This window comes from Haliotis rubra, unplaced genomic scaffold, assembly GCF_003918875.1.
Source record: "Haliotis rubra isolate DU_JTF1 unplaced genomic scaffold, ASM391887v1 Scf83, whole genome shotgun sequence".
Taxonomy (NCBI): Eukaryota; Metazoa; Mollusca; class Gastropoda; order Lepetellida; family Haliotidae; genus Haliotis; species Haliotis rubra.
The window spans coordinates 390,895-408,503 of NW_025767557.1; the positions used below are offsets into that span (position 1 = coordinate 390,895).

Sequence of the window (17,609 nt, forward strand, 5' to 3'; positions counted from 1 at the left end):
TTCTCAATCACTCAATTCTTACAGAGAAATGTAAACATGTTCATGCCAAACATCTGTGTCAATGAAAAGTACCTTATTTCCCAAATCCATCAATTGTCTAAGGGAAGTTTAAACATATTCATGCCAAACCTCTGAAGTATCTAAATTCTTTGCCATATGTTTACAACGATGACATTAAGCATAATGCTTACATGTACTGAATACATTAGGAAAAATAACTGTAATCACTTTAGGGCATCGATGCATCCTGTAATACACAACTGTAAGCATATTATTGATTTATTTTCCCCTATTGTTGTATTTGCTCTGTTCAAATTGCTATATGAACAATTGATTATTGATTAGTTCACATTATATATATGTCATCTCGCTTAATATCGTGATGGTTCATACACGCCCTGCAATATACCACGACGACATATGTGGTGACACCGCGCTATAAAGTTATTGCGCTCTACTTTCCGTCACTAGTCGTGCGCATGTATTGATATATGCATCGGGAGAACGGAGTGTACTGGAAGCACAAAACAGGTAAGATAGGAATTCAAGTGAACGTATCACTTACAGATATTCCAATCGTCAGGCATTATCAGTAAAAGGGGTATGTCATTTTATACGGCACTAAAACGATTCACGTTATCCTACAAGGGCAGGACGAAGCTGGAAGTGCAAACTGGACTTCACGTGTCAGAAAGTTGGTATTTCAAACTGGTTATTCATATGCTTGGATTTTTCAAGAATATGGAAATGTATCGCAGTTTATGACTCAAAAAGACATGTGTAAATTTAGATATCCAAACGTGTTCTTGTTATAAAACTGTTTTTGAACAAGAAAAGCATTGCTCATATTGATAGAGTTTTTACTAAAGTTTCGATGTCTGTCTCATAGTTTGAAAATTCAAGAAAATGCTTTTTGATAAATACACTGCTAATTCTGATTTATTTTGTGAGCGCTGTAATTTAAGAGCTCTTGAGGATGTGTTCGATTTTGGTCTTGTTTGTCCTTACTTCAAGGAACAACAAAACTCATACCAAATGTTTTTTGTCATTACCCAACACAACAAAAGTTTGTTCAACTCATGCCTATCACTTGAAAAGAAACATGTATGACTACAATTAATCTACCACACCATCTCTCTCTCTAATACTAGTGTATGTTAGCATAAACATATTACAGGATATTAAATCTCTGAAATGCTGTGAGTGAAAACATTAATGACTATCATGACAAATGTTTTCGAGTGAATTTCGTCAACATACACATCATGAGGAATCTACATTTCTACCAATAATCTTTTTGCGTTTTCAGAACAAAATATTTCTCTTTCAAATTATTATGAATCCTTCAGTTTAAATACTAGTACTTTATCAATGTGTTGCAGGTACTATTGCATACATATTCCTATTGAGTGAAATAAGGTCACTTTATATGGAATTCGGTTTTCGAATATTAATGCATAGGATATATATTTGAACAGTACATTACAGAACATTTCAAAAGCCCAAGGTCCTCAACTGTCAACTGACCTACAGGCAATACATAAACAAGGGACTTTATTATCAGTATAATGAGTTGTATAGCACAATAGATTCGTCTAGTATAGGCAATCACACACGCGTGTACGTCGGTGCAAAAATATTGAACGCGAAGGCAGACCTTAACTCACCTGTCATTTTGTATAAAATAATAAACCGGAATATTCAAAATCATAAAAAAAATATTGTTGATAGAAAGAATACTGACGGTACAAGAATGGTCCAGGAACGTTAAATATAATAGTTGAGAATGAAAAGGGTATACATGTAATTGGTTGGCAAGAACATTCTGTCAACAACACGAACAGTTACAGTAGGGTTACTTCTCCCATTAAACAATTCAGAACCATTTGTCTGGCACAAGGACAGTCATCGCATAAGCAAGCCGCCTGTCTGGCTATCATTGCTCCCTGCATGCAGAGTTTATTCAGGCGTTCTTGCATAATGGACATATGGTGTAGATAAATACAAGTATACACTGGATATTATCGATGTGAACATTCTTGTCGAAAAGCTGAATTGAACCAATTGTCGCCAAATATTGATTCAGTATCATATTATTTATATAGGAGCAGATGTTTTCATTGACTGTAGGCTACAGCGAATGTACACTAAATGTGAAAGTTTAATAGTGTTATTGCAGGCAAGATTACAAAGTTACCAATCACTCATACTTCAAGCTCGTGGGATAGTCATTTTGAGATGATAACGTCAATCTTGAACTTTATTTATGGTCGCATTAGTTTCAGTATTTGAAATGATAGTACCATTTATGAATGACCACCTTTGAATTGTAATTGCGGGTGTAGTCTTCAGGAGAGGACATAAATATTTACCTAACGGTGACAACATTCTAGTAAGGTTTATTTAAAAACAGAAGTGACAGAAGTGGAGTTAATCACATATATAGATTTTGAAAACATCAAAGGTTTTAAATGAAGTACGACGTTAACATCTCGCATGGCAATTTGATAGAGAAAACCTGTTTCCTAATCGTTGGATTGTGTTGGATCGTGATCGTGTACAGGCTGTCGCGAGGCTGACGAGCATTATATTGAATGATATACTGAGTTATGTGCTTGTCGTTGGACCTGTAGCTTCTATAACTATGGGTTCTATAAGGTTAAACAAATCAAGAAGGCGTTTTAAACAATCAGACAGGAGGTAGATAAAGAGAGGGAGAGGGGAGGTGGGGGAGAAAGAGTATACACTGTCTGGGATTTATGTTGGTAACATGACGAAGTTGTGGATGTTGGTACATTGTGTGAAGCCCATTTCTGGTGTTCCCGGCTGTAATATTGCTGTGGTATTGCTATATGGCGTAACACGAAACTCACCCGTCACTCGTCCAACTTGGGTTACGAAAAGTGTGAGTGAGTGAGTGAGTATGGTATTACGCCGCTTTTAGCAATATTCAAGCAATATCACGGCGGGGACACCAGAAATGAGCTTCACACATTGTACCCATGTGGGGAATCAACATGACGAGCGAACACCTTGACCACTAGGCTACCCCACCGCCCTACGAAAAGTGGTGTGTGTGTGTGTGTGTGTGTGTATCGGCGAGATGCCTCAGCCCGTTTGCGTCATGGTTCAAGCTGGAAATATTTTCCATCATGGATCTGTTAGCTTGTTTGTTTGTTTGTTTGTTTGTTGTATAATGTCACACTCAGCAATATTCTAGCTGTATGGCGGCGGTCTGTAAATAATCGCGCCTGGACCAGTCAATCCAGTGATCAACATTATGATCATCAGTCCACGCAATTGGGATACGATGTGTCAACCAAATCAGCGAGACCCCGTTCTAACCCCGGATCTTCAAGGGTCTATAATGTACCTAGTGTAGAGCAATTTGATACTGGAGAGCGTACTATACTGAGTCAAAAAAGAAACTTCACAAAATGTAATTTGAAAAATAATACATGATGATACATCTATGTATCCGAAATGGGATCCCTATCTTTAGAAAAAAACGTTAGCAAAACCCAATCAAACCCATCCATTCGTCGTGCAAATGACGTTAGTGCCAAATCAGGTTTTGCACGTGCAGTCGATCATGTGATCTTCGCATCGAAGTTTTCTTCATATGCACGTGTTTGCATTGGCCTCAATAATTGAAAAAACACTTTTAAACCACAGTTCTAACGGTACTTGAAATGCCACGATTGTCAAATGTGCAACGTGAACGTGCCGTTGGCATGTTGCAAGCGGGAAGATCAGTTATTGACGTCGCAAGAGCAATGGGGTGCAGCCGTCGTACTGTGTATGACTTGCGAGGTCGTCTACAACAAACCGGCACCACTTCTGATCGCCCAAGGTCGGGTCGTCCACGTGTGACGTCACGAGCAGAAGACCGTCAAATCGTCCTACGTCACCCACGTGACAGATTTCTGCCGGCTACACGAACCAGGGCTGAGATGTTTAGAGGTCGACTGTCCTCACAGACCATTCGAAATCGGTTGCGGGCTGCCAATCTTCATTCTCGACGTCCATATCGTGGGCCAATATTGACGCCGTTTCATCAACGTCAACGTCTGCTGTGGGCCCAACGTCACCTCCGATGGACCCAGAGAGACTGGAATCGAGTCGTCTTTAGCAATGAATCCAGGTTTACCCTCAGATTCGCGGACGGCAGGCATAGAGTCTGGAGACGACGTCGTGAACGGTATGCCCAATGTTGTGTACAGGAAGTCGACATATTCGGGGGCGGAAGTTGCATGGTGTGGGGTGCTTTCTGTGGGAACAACCGTTCCCGACTTCTGGTCATCCGTGGAAACCTCACAGCTGCTGCTTACCGCGACCAGGTGCTCACCCCTGAACTCGTTCCTTTCATGGCGGCTCATGGCCCAGGTCTACAGTTCCAGCATGATAATGCTCGGCCGCATACCGCGATGTTGACACGAAATTTCCTTCAAAACGCTGGAATCAACGTCATGGACTGGCCATCGAGGTCCCCTGACCTTAATCCAATAGAGCACGTTAGGGATGCACTTGGGAGAAGGCTTCGTGGTCTTAGGAACCAACCTCAGAATTTGCAGGAACTTGGCGCTGCCTTGCAAGAGCAATGGCGCAGAATCCCCAACCACGTGTTCACAAGCATCAGGCAGTCGATGAGGAGACGGTGTTTGGCAGTGGTGAATGCGCGGGGCGGCCATACACGATATTGAACTGAGAAATTTCGCATATTTATTCTTGTGACTTGACATTCTGTAAACCCATGTTTTGGAACGGCGGTGTAGCCTAATGGAACTGATTATGGCACTGTCAGTGTATCGAGTACATCACACAGATCTCAGCAATGAAATAATAACAATTTAACCATCTTACCATCTCTTGTTCTTTTATAGTGCCCTGAAGAAAGAATGTGAAGTTTCTTTTTTGACTCAGTATATTTGTTGAAAGGTTTGTTGGAACCAAAATTCAATTTTTGTATATTTTACAGAAAAATGTTTTGCCTTGAAATTTTCAAAACCAAAATTTATTGGCGAAATGTCTTGTTGCCCCGAAATTCGTCTGCTACCTGTATGAACATGTGTTTAGTTAATGAACACCCAATGCCTTGGAAATTAGTGTTAGTTAGGGGGTTAATTTCTCTGAACCGGTGCTTGGCGGTGGGGTAACCTAGTGGTCAAGGTGTTCACTCGTCACGCTACCATGGGTACAATGTGTGAAGCTCATTTCTGGTGTCCCCGCCGTGATATTGTTAAAGCCGCCGTAAAACCCAACTCACTCACTCACTGAACCGGTGCTTCAGTTCTACAGTGCCTGTCATTGTTACCATGTTACTTCATTGTTCAAGACTACTCACACTGTGATGTTATATTCTCTTCTTTACAGTCGGTAAACATGGCGTTCAACTGCTGCGAAAAGACATTCAGTTGTCTCTTCATCTTCTTCAATGTCGTCTTTTCGGTAAGTACATAAACCCATCGACTTATTTATACCTTCATTTGAGTTTATAATGTTAAGAAGTGTCCTCGATATATATATACTCCCCATCAAAAGTTCAAACTCACTAGTGTAAATGTAGCCACTTACTTCAGTCAAGGGCGGTGGGGTAGCCTAGTGGTTAAAGCGTTGGCTCGTCACGCCGAAGACCCGGGTTCGAATCCCCACATGGGTACAATGGGTGAAGATAATTTCTGGTGTCCCCCTCCGTGATGTTGCTGGAATATTGCTAAAAGCGGCGTAAAACCAAACTCAGTCAGTCAGTCAGTACTTCAGTCAACTGTTTTGAACTAGATTTTGTAAAATAATCCATACAGTTTAAAGGTACTATTTAGACATGAGCTTATGTATTGTAAAACTAATTCGTGAGGTTGAAAAGTTTGTTGTCATGTGTTCAATAAATGATGAAACTCGGTGAAAAATGGCGATTTATTTATCACAACTTTACACCAAAACGCAGCTGTTCACATGCATGATGTTTGCACATGCCTTTCAGCAATTTTAAGCATGATCCTCGAGCAATTAATCTGGCGAAGGTTTGCAGATGTTTCCCCCAAGTTAGTGGAGAAGTTCATCTTCGTTGTAATCATATGTACATACATAGCTTATAGTGATTGACTTAAGCGAGTCTAAACTTTTGATGGGTAGTATATTACTTGTAGATAATAGATGTAATGATATTGTGGCTGTGTGTCATGATTGTTACTGAAAGAAAGTCTGGACATTTTGGGTGGTTTTGTTAACCTATTGAAATGCCTTCACATGAGAGGAAGGTATTATTGAATTAATTTTCAAATTTGTTCAGGTTTTTGGACTGGCCACCTTGGCTTTGGGAATCTATCTCAAGGTTGAACCTGAAGCTTCTGAACTAATAAAGGTAGTTGAGATAGAAGATGGAGCACACTACCTCACGAATGGAGCCTGGGTCATCATTGGCTTTGGTTCTCTCGTATTGCTTGTCTGCTGCTGTGGATGCGTGGGAGCTGCCACTAAGAGCAAGTGCTTGCTGGGACTGGTAGGTAAAATAAAAACATCAAAGCACTGAATAGTGTGACAATCGCACCCCGTAACGACATGGTGGTGCCCACATACGGTAATGATCAAAACAAAGGATCATATGGGTGGAGGGGTGGGGTAATATTTGGATATTGGTATTGGCATCCTCGGGTAAGACTTGCGCCGATGCCCTTGCTAGTTGACGCAAATGAGATCTCACTCATGCACGAACTGATGGCTTGCCCTCGGGCTTTGGTCAGAGTGCATGTATTCACTCTGTCGTCATGACGCTTCATATATTTGATTGGTTGGTTGGTTTGTTGTTGATCGAGTCAGCGAGCCTGACCGCCCGATCCCGTGTGTGTAATGGTTTAGAAGCCAGACCCCCCAAATGGTGAAAAAGTGGCGCAGTTCTTTCGACCGAATGGGATGTGATTTTTCACAATCAGGAATGATTTAGCTTTGATTTATAGCCGGTTGTCATCAGCTACCGTGCGTGACTATTGTGCAGGGGCACTTTTAAGGTGCAACGTGTCATTTCAATCATGGTAATATTTAACCGATAAGTGGATAGTTTTATTTAATAACTCTGGTTTGGATTGACCGATTTTCATGAGAATAGAAGTTTTCGAATGCTCAAAAGGTTTTTGACAATAATATTGTATATATGCTCATCGCAAAAGATATTTTGGGAAGGTAAAAAGTCAATTTCAATAGTAAGTGCATTTGATGAGAAACAATACAAATAAAACTTTGACAAATTTAAGGTAAGTTTACCAAAGTTCTGTTTTCCTAATTCAACTATATCATTTGAAGATCATATATACGTTTGGTTTGCACTATATGCATGAAAAACGATTACACGGAAACACGGAAGTTGGTACTTTGTATTCAGATCATCAAATTAGTGCATAATCTTAATTCAACAGTAACAGCTCCATCAACGATGCCAAATATGTCAAAGATTACCCAATATAACAGAAAGCTCTGAAATGTATAATTCTATTATTCCAGATGTCTTTCTTTCTCATCAAAGTATGATGAGTCAATCATGTCATCATAATGAAAGCAAAATTTCCTTCATATCAATTCGTATCTATTATTCTTAATAATGATAGTGTATTCCCAGTTGACATGTTAGTCAAAGTCAACAATGTCAAGATCATGGGAATATGTTTCAGGTCCATATCCACCTGCTGAAGTTCACAACAGGTTCAACCGTTCTGTACACTGACTTTTACATGCACAGATATGAAGCTGAAAAAGGTCCACGGGGACGATTTAGTCTAAACTTATTAATAACTTTATGACATATGAATATTTGACAGAAAGACAGACAGACAATTTATTTCGAGTATTCAAGGCCATGGCCCATATTAGAAAGGGTTTTAACAAGTGTATTCATGCTGGTCATATTACAGGTATCTTGTCACCGGACGAGACAAAAAAAGCTCTCGTAAAATAACAATAGAGATGCTACACTAAACTATCAAACAATATTTCAGCATATATACTGAAGATCTAATTATAATTTGGTGTATTTCTTATCCTTAAGACTTTATATAAAACCTTGCCAAACTTAATATTACATTCTTATCAGTACTTGACATAATTTTAACAAAACTGTCCATAGAAGGGCCATTTCTTATGCTATGATGAAGACATTCTCTTCTCTCGGCTTCATAACGCTGACAGATCATCAAGACATGAAATTCATCTTCAGCCAGAAATACATTTTTACTATGACAATATAAGCAAAGTCTTTCACTTGCTGTTAAATTGCAATGCCTTCCTGTTTCAATTGCTAGCCTGAAATTATTACACCTGAATTTACAGATAACAGTTCTTAAATGTTGTGGAATGTCAATTGTAAGATAAGACTCAACATGTAACATAGATATAAATTGACAATAAGTTTGACACTTGCTCAACTGTGAAGTAATACAGTGCCAAACTTTCCGCCCCACCCTTTCTGCCATGCAATAGTCCAAAATGAAGTTCTGAATCTCCGAACTCACTGGGGCTAATTCACTATAGACGGAGCTATCTATGTCGATAAAAAGTTCCTATTTTCAGAGACTTATGCTTTGTAAAAAGGGTCAGGATACTGTAATTATGGATCAAAACATGTCCCGGATATGCTTATTGGTTTTTCAAGATCATTTCATTTCTGAATTTCTGCCCAATTAAACAACTCTTGTAATATCTAATATTCAAGGAGCGATACGGTAGCCTATTAGTTAGAGCGTTCGTTCGTCACGACGAAGACCCGGGTTCGATTCCCCACATGGGTACAATGTGTGAAGCCCATTTCTGCTGTCCCCCGCCGTGATATTGCTATTTAGCAATTTAAATTGCAAAAAGCGGCCAAAAACTAAACTCACTCACTCCAATATTCAACTTGCACGTTGTGATGCCTTTTTATGGCGTTTGTTTGGGTTTTGTGCGTGTGTTTTTTTCTTGTTGCATTTGTATGGGCTGGGCCTATTCAAGGTGAAATCAATCTAAGCAGAATAAATTGATTATTTTCTGACTAACATATAAAGTGACCTATATTATGTTTGTACCATTCGCTCACGGACGTTTCCGGTGACCTCATTTTGCGTGTATTTGCAATCTTGGGTAGGCAACCACTTCTACTGAAGATGACATTTTTGTGTCTTCTTGCCATCATTTTCTCCTAAATGCCACACAACAACATCCTAATAATTACATTTTATCATGGTTAATTTTTTATAATATTTGCACTGTAAACTGATCAACATGTAGTAGTGTTGATACGTATTGTTGATACGATGTAACGCATGGAGCTGAAATTATCTGATATTTTGCTGATCTAAATACAAAGTACAAACTTTCGTTTCCTTGTAATGATGCCATGCATGCAAACAAATGTACATTTGATCTTCAAATGGTATAGCTGAATTAGAAAAACATGCATAACTTTGTGAAAATTACCTTTAATTCGTAAAGTTTAACTCATATCAAATGCACTTTCTATTAACATTGTTTTTTTACCTTGTCGGTTAAAATATTACAACAGCTGAACCTTAAAAGTGCCTCTGCACGGTAGTCACGCACTATAGCTAATGGTGACAACCGGCTTTAAATCAAAACTAAACCATTCCTGAAAATCACATCCCATTGGGTCGCCAGAACTGCACCACATTTTCACCATTTTGGGTGTCTGGCTTCTAAACCATAATACAAAATGCCATCTTTTAACGTCTTTTGGTATTCCATAAACCCCTGCCCACACTGCAGTTGGGTTATATACCACGGACGCAAACCGCTGACATGGGGCACTGGTGTCCGTTTTGTTTACACTATGGCGTTGATTTCTCAATATACGTTTACAGGCAACTGTAATATAAAATGAACCTGCTGGTTTGAGTGTAAAACCTCCATGGCATTTAACCCGTGAAGATCCGGGTTAGGATTGGTCTTCAGTAACCCATGCTTGTGGTTCGAGGGGCGACTAACGAGATTGGGTTGTCAGGCTCGCTGACTTGGTTGCCACGTCATCGTATCCCAGTTGCGTAGATAGATGCTCATGATGTTGATCACTGGAATGTCTGGTCCAGACAGACCGCCGCCATATAACTGGAACATTGCTCAGGGCGGCGTTATACAACAAACAGATAAAACAAACATGCAAACATATTCAATCTCAGAACCGAATCATATCATGATTGTGTACTATTTATGTTTCAGTACATCTGCTTTTCCGTGATAATCGTCATAGGGGAAATAGCGGCCTTGGCAATCACAATCATCATGGTTGTGCGGGTACGTCTGATCTTCACATTGTCGCCATTCGGGACTGTTGCGTACGGTTTGAAACCAGCTAAAATAACATGGACAATGCCATAAACGATGAACGAATAATTGCGCTAGTTTTGTGGCTTTAATGTGTTTTGTTTAAACTTTCCATTATTTCCATCAACTTTTTAAGTCATTTCGAGATTTTTTATCTCGTTACTTCGATTATATGTTCGTTGTTTCGATTATTCACTCGTTAATACAAGTTTATTTACAAAACTGGGAATCACGAGAAAATTATCGAAGCAAATTACATGCAAACTTAAGTGTTTGAAAAGAAACTTGAAATAATGAGGAAATATCTTTAAATTGTACCCTTGATCGGACAACTTCATACGTTAAGATTCCTCGTAAAACAAGCATGTTAGGTTGTACATCATAAGTTGGGAAAACACCAAAGGATGCAGCGATTGAAATATTGTCAAACATTAAGCGAAACAAATCTGCTCTTCTCTCATACAGATTTGTGGAGAACTTTTTGTCACTCTGAATCTTTATGCAAAAATCTGAATATGAATCTCACTTGTTTCCTATATTTCAAGTTCAGGCGGGTAAATAAGTGAAAGGGAAATGGCCATTTGATGGTTATTGAACAATATTAAATCATCGATATACCTGAAGCTTTATCTTACCTTCTTGGCATAGTACCTTGTTTTGAACTTGCCTACCGAGAAGACATTCTTGGTTATATGCGTGAAAAACAGATTCGAAAGAGTGGGAGCACCATTTCTGTCAATGATGCCTACTTGTTTTCTGAAATTTTTACCTCTAATTCAACGAGGAACTCCTGCATTTCACATGTTGATTACTCAGTAGACCTCTGATGATATTTGCTCTCATTTTTGGCACTTTGTTCTGAGCCTCTAAAGATAGATACAAAAGTGTATTTTTTATCTCTATGATCATTAACAAATGGATGTCGGAATGATGTGTTTCCTTAACTTGGTCATGAGGGATAGTACGAGTAACAAGAAATGATCGAAATTACGAAAATGTAATCGAAGTAGGTAGAAATATTAAACGCATTTTGAAATGATAGGAATGTTCGTTTTACAAATATGTATTTTATGTTCTGATTGTAACACCATTAGAGTTTCGTAATAAACAACTAGGTATTAACAACATTTGGACAGCATGCCTCTACGATATTAACATAATGATGAAACAATATTTCGAAAATATGTATGACTTGCTATAAGAGACGATATGGATGGATCACTTTCAAGAATGCGGTTGACACTGTTGTCTTAAGATACGCCTACATCTTCTGTAACACCAAGTATTATCACTATTTGACATTAATTTATTGACTTGTGTCTGTTGTATAATGTCATCTTCCCAATTGCGCAGATCGACACTCATGCTGTTGATCACTGGAGTGTCTGGTCCATACTCGATTATTTACAGACCGCCGCCATATAGCTGGAATATTGCTGAGTGCGGCGTAAAACTCAACTCACGCACTCACTGTTGTATAATCACGCTGCCTTTACGAGAGATTTCTCATGATTATGGAAAGGGTTCAGTCCAGTATATACAAATGTGTCCGTCAGTTAGATTGTATTGATTGTATATGAGCTCTTGTTCCGTAGAGAATTGTACGTTAAAAGCTGATGTCTCCGTGTTTTGTCAGATTGATGACGTCAACACTTTCCAAAGCAACCTGACAGCAAAGGTTCAGAATGAGTACAAGAGCATGAATGAGTCCAGCCAATTCAGAGACTCGTGGGACTACCTTCAAAAAACGGTAAAGGTTTTGCTACTGAGGACGTGCGCTATGGGACACGACATATATAACCCGCTGTATATATACTTCTTTTCAAAGGCTTACACTCACTAGTGTACATATAGCCACTTACTTCAGGCAACTAACATTTGCAAAATATTCCATACTGTTTAAAGGTACTATTTACACATGAACTGATGTATTGTAAAACAAATTTGTAACCATGAAAAGATCATTGTCATGAGTTCAATAAATGATAAAATCAGTGTAAATTGGCGAATTCTTAACACAACTTTACACCAAAACACAGCTGTTCACATGCACGATACTTGCACACGCTTTTCAGCAATTTGATGCATGATCCTCGTGCAAATCATCTGCATAAGGTTTGCAGTTGGATCCCCCAAGTAAGGGGAGAAATCAATCCTCAATGTAACCATTATATATATCCATATCTGAGGACACCAACAAAAGGGCTTCACACATTATACCCATGTTGGGAACCCGTGTCTTCAGTGTGACGAGCGGACGCTTTAACCATTAGACTACCCCCACCGCCCCTTGAGATTTCAGAGACGACAAGGACAATGATTTTACAATCCCTTTCATAGCTAGTTTCTATTTAGCCAACTTGATTACAGCCCTTTCTCTGAGCATGACACATTTTTTTCAGTCTGGTAAAGGAGTATTTATCTTCTCTGACACATATTCATAATTTTTCTTTAACAGTTCAAATGTTGTGGTGTCGCCGGCTACAAGGATTTCGACGTGGTGTACACCGGCGCTGATAAGGTGTGTACCATGTGTATCCATGCATAATCCGCTGCATCCTTTGAAATGAGTTAATTGTATGGGTACGAAATGTATTAACGTTAGCACGCGTAAAAACAGCTGAGCAAATTCTTTTTGTAAATGTATTGAAATCGTATTTAAAGAAGATCTAATTTTGAAAATACGACTCCACATTTGGAATTGGAGTTTCAACATATGACAGTGATAAAATAAAATAATGAAGTAACAGGTCGGTGAATTCTACAAAACACGACACCGATTCTTAGCACTACCTTTGAATAGTATTCTGACATTTCAGGACAAAGTACCGGCGAGTTGTTGTACTGCCTCGGGTGGAATGGCGACAAATTCCACCGGACACTGCAAAGATATGCACCAAAAGGTAAAACACCCGTGAAGCTCCGGGTTAGAATTGATCTTCAGCAACCAATGCTTGTCGTAAGAGGCGACTAACGGGATCCGGGGGTCAGGCTCGCGGACTTGGTGGACACATGTCACCGTGTCTCAATTGCGTAGAACGATACTAATGCTGTTTATCAATGGATTGTGTGACCCAGATTCGGTTATTTACAGACTGCCGTCATATAGCTGGAATATTGCTCACTGCGGCGTAAACCTAAAAACTCACTCACTCACTCACTCACGCAAAAGATAAAAACGAAGGTCAAACAGTGCACGTGTATATTATCGAGCCTCTTAGGCGAACAGAACAAATACTCATTCCACATGTTTTAACGTATGTTAACAAATCTGCATTTTACAGTGTGTATGTAAAACGTATAGGCATTATTATACGTCTCCTGTCCAATATATGCATACATAAAGTGTTGAAATCCGTATTAATATAAGTGTACAGTGAGGCATGGTGACAACGAATTCAAAGAAACCACTTTGAGTTCGTTTGTTATAACCAAACGCATTTTAAAACACACTTAAACAAACAAGTACAATAATTGGCCGGAACCATAAGGACAGTTCGTTGTATTTGTCATTTCATTACAACCATGTTCGTTATAGGGCTCCAACGTGAAATTACTTAAAATTAAAATTGTTATCTTTAAGGGATGCTTTGAACTTCTGAGGGACAAGGTACATGAGTACAGCGATGCGCTCTTCATATTTGAGGCAATCGTAATGGTGGTCACCGTAAGTATATGTTTGTGTACTTAGAGTTTTGCGTTCTTTCATATTTGAGGCAGTCGTATTTGCAGTCACCGTAAGTATTCTCATGAAGACCAACTCGTCGCAATTTGCCTCTGGAGCCACATCATTGATGTCCCAGTATATAATTCTGAGAGCACAATGCTATTCACATTCGAGGTGATGATTGTTAATGAGATTACGGTAAGTCATTCTAACAGCGTTGCTATATTCATATTTGAAACCATCGACTTTCAGACCAAAGTAAGTACCTTTGAATTTTGAAAGCACAGTTCTATTTATAATAAACTCTTTCGTAATCGAGATTATCTTTGAATTCTAACAAAACTGAGCTCTTAATATTTGGAATCATCGTCATTCAGGTCACCTTAAGTATCTTTGAATTTTGAAAGCAGTGTGCACTTCATTCAGTCTCTCTGTTTTTGGTACGATTGCGGTGTTCAGGAGGTGGTAGGGAAGCCTGGTAGTTAAAGCATCCAGAGTTCGATTACCAAAACGGGTACAAACTACAATGTGTGAAGCCCGCTTCTAGTGTCCCCGTCGTGATACTCCTGTCCAGACCAGATGCATGTGATATTTGCTTCAATTCCGCAGTCGCGTCTATCTTGTTTATAAAGCACCATTCCCTTCCTCGTGGGTTTCTCCAACGTGGTGAACGTCTGACGCCAGCATCACTTCGGACGCTTCCCAACATTCAAATGACACGCCATGACATGACTGGAATATAATTCAAATCGGAGTTCATCCGAATCCATTCACTGCATGTTATCGTGTTTGATATGTCTGTCATAAATTGTTATACGGTTGAAAATTTCATATCCAGAAGGAACAATAAATTTGATAAATTTTCAGAAAAATGGTTTTCTATATTCTCAACATTTAACTTCTGACTTGATCTTTAATAATCAAATTCTCTCTATGCTATCTGTTGATCTAACATTATTGTTGAACCCAATGAACTTTGATCATGTATTTGTACCTTTTTTGCTTTACTTTATATGCTTGTACTCATTTATGGGAACAAATGTTTAAAAAAATAAAGTCTCAGTACAATTTCATTTTGCTGTACCAGAGCAAACTATAAGTTTAGTGTGTATTGTTATTGTTAGCTTTTCCATTCAGAAGAACGAAATACTGACACATAACACTCATGTTGAACCTCTGACTGATCTTTTCAGATAATCGGGATCATCATTGCAGTCTGTCTGTGCAAACGAAGTGGTGAAAAAGTATAACCAACCTTTCGACTTTTCCTTTGCGGATCTGTAACACATATTTAGATGGTTATGTGCACTTTATATTCTTTGAAAAGTACAGGCTGTTAATTTAGAAGCAAGGTCTGAGATCAAATTTTCAATGTTTCAATTTTATTGTTGTTATTTCTTAAGTTACCAACACAAAACGGTGTGCATTTTTCAAATCACTTTCGGATAATGATTAAGGAACATTGTATGTAATTGTTTTCATTCCAAACGCTAGTTAAATATTGCTTAAATAAGGCAGAAAGGTTTATATTGTTTTCTTAAATGGTACCATGCAGCAGTTTTATAAATATATGTGTTATGTGTATCCACTTGGGGTTGAAAATCCACGTAAATACGAATGCGTTGTTACGTCGCTCCCACCTAGCCTTGTTATATATATAGTTAATGAAAATACGCTCTTATTAAAGAATATTAATGCAACGGTTTGCTTTCATGATGTCGAAACAACTTACAAAAAAATTACTTGTGATTGTAAACAAGTTATTTCTTTTGAGAATTTATAGCTTTCTTCTGTTCATATTAGCATCAATTACGTATAGTATTGCCATTATAATTATCTGTCTCGTGAATAGTCAACTTTTATTCGTTAAAAAGAGATTACGTATGCACTCATTTATTGAAAAAGTCTTTTGCCGCCTTGAAAGTATTAGAGGAGGAATGACCCATTTGTGTAAACAAACACATTTGGCTATACAGAGTTGTGGCCCTTGGGCACGCAAGAAATCCACGATTGTGGGTTCGATTCCCAGTTTGTCCCGATGGTGGTTCTGGGTTCGTCAGCACCGGGATCGTGGGTATCTTCAAAAACAATACAAGTTTGAAATCTGCTTCACGGCTGTCTTTCCAACTACATTAAGCTGGCATGCTGGAATACTGTTCCGAGCAGCTTCGAAAACAGCTCACTCACTTACTTGAAATATCAAGATATTTGGGACAACCTTGCAACAAAAAACTATTGAACAGCTGTATGAAGCTATCGATAATGTCCTCAACGTTAATTTTATGCATGTTTCGATTATTGCAAACACACGCACACGCACACGCACACGCACACACACGCGCGTGCACACAAACACAAACACACTCGAAATGTGTAAGACATTTTGTAAATTCCTGATAGTCTGTCGGTGTTTTGGGTACACGTAAAATCTCCTTTTTCTGTTCGTTCGATTTCTGTTTCACTGTAATGAATAGAACTTGTGATTTCAGTTTGTCAGTGTCCAGCTGACAGTAAAATTAGTTTTAAACATTTGACTGTGATATTAATCATCATTGCGATCTGTTGTTCAATATTATTCAGCATTAACAGCATAAAGTATGTTCGTTACTCGAGGTAGCAGCTGGACAGTATGCACAAGCATATCTTTGTTTTAAGGTGGAGGTCTCTTGTGGCCATGATCGTACACAATAGCTTGTTCGTTACATAATTAGACAAAACACAAAGCTTATCTTTCAATGATATTTGTTCAGGAATTCATTTTTGGTGATCAATTATTATGTATAATTACAATTATATATCTGCAGCGAAAACATTTTACATGAAAATTTTGTATCGTGTTTACAAAACTAATTTCCGTATTATCAGATAACTTACAGGACGTTTTTACTCGTTATAATTAATATTCTTGTTTATGGTTTTAATATGTTTAGTTTGTTGGTTGATGATTAATTTGATATATTTCTATGTCATCTCAAAAATGTATCAGTCATTTATTATTCGTTCAAAACATTGTATGAAACTTCAGGTTTTTTGTTCATTATCCTAAAGATTTATTTTATCACGTCAATCATCACCTTTCTCATCTTTATGTCTGGTAATTATGCTTCCTATTCTTCAATTGTATGTATAATATTTCAATATTTACGAATAAAATATTTCTAAAATGTGTCTTTGTGTCATAATGAGCATGTATTTCAGTATGCCGAACAAGCCTTCGAAGATTTGAAAACAGCACTGGTCGATGTTTGACATAGTTTCTAATTATTTTGAATACTTATGTCGCTATCAGCAATATTCCAGCAATAGTATTCTCCTTTACCATTTGAGGATAGAAAGATGAGCCATTTATTCATTCGTTCGTTCGTTCTTAAATAAAACAGTTTCCATGGAGACTGAGTGACTAATCTACCATGTTAAACATCTCTGACATCAACATCAACAGACAGCACCATTTTAACATGTTAGTTTTGATGCAAGCCTGAATTTGTGTGGAAGAAGGGAGATAACTTTCATCAAACTTTTACATCTGAATAAACCTCCAAAGAATCTGTTCATACGTTGTGCTTATTCTAAACTCTTGTCGCTTATATTGAAATCAGGTTATTGAATAACAAGGTATAGTATGTGTGATCCGTCGTTACCC

The 17,609-nt window shown here is 38.2% G+C and overlaps 1 protein-coding gene across 1 annotated transcript; it reads left to right on the forward strand.

Annotated features, from left to right (window-relative positions):
• The first annotated feature begins 395 nt into the window (after positions 1–395).
• LOC124262279 (CD82 antigen-like) lies at positions 396–17,128 on the forward strand. Its single transcript, XM_046696766.1, has 9 exons — positions 396–531; positions 5,374–5,448; positions 6,290–6,499; positions 10,195–10,269; positions 11,936–12,049; positions 12,758–12,820; positions 13,119–13,202; positions 13,883–13,966; positions 15,160–17,128. Exons 2-9 carry the CDS (start codon positions 5,383–5,385, stop codon positions 15,214–15,216), a joined length of 753 nt encoding a protein of 250 aa, XP_046552722.1. The 5' UTR covers positions 396–531; positions 5,374–5,382; the 3' UTR covers positions 15,217–17,128.
• The last annotated feature ends 481 nt before the right edge of the window (positions 17,129–17,609 follow it).

What these genes read in the sequence shown, in the direction of transcription:
- LOC124262279 (XM_046696766.1), top strand. Translation starts at nt 5,383, where the DNA reads ATGGCGTTCAACTGCTGCGAAAAGACATTCAGTTGTCTCTTCATCTTC. An exon ending in CAATCATCATGGTTGTGCGG is followed by an intron (nt 10,270 to 11,935) that starts GTACGTCTGATC and finishes GTGTTTTGTCAG; the next exon opens with ATTGATGACGTCAACACTTT. An exon ending in CAATCGTAATGGTGGTCACC is followed by an intron (nt 13,967 to 15,159) that starts GTAAGTATATGT and finishes TGATCTTTTCAG; the next exon opens with ATAATCGGGATCATCATTGC.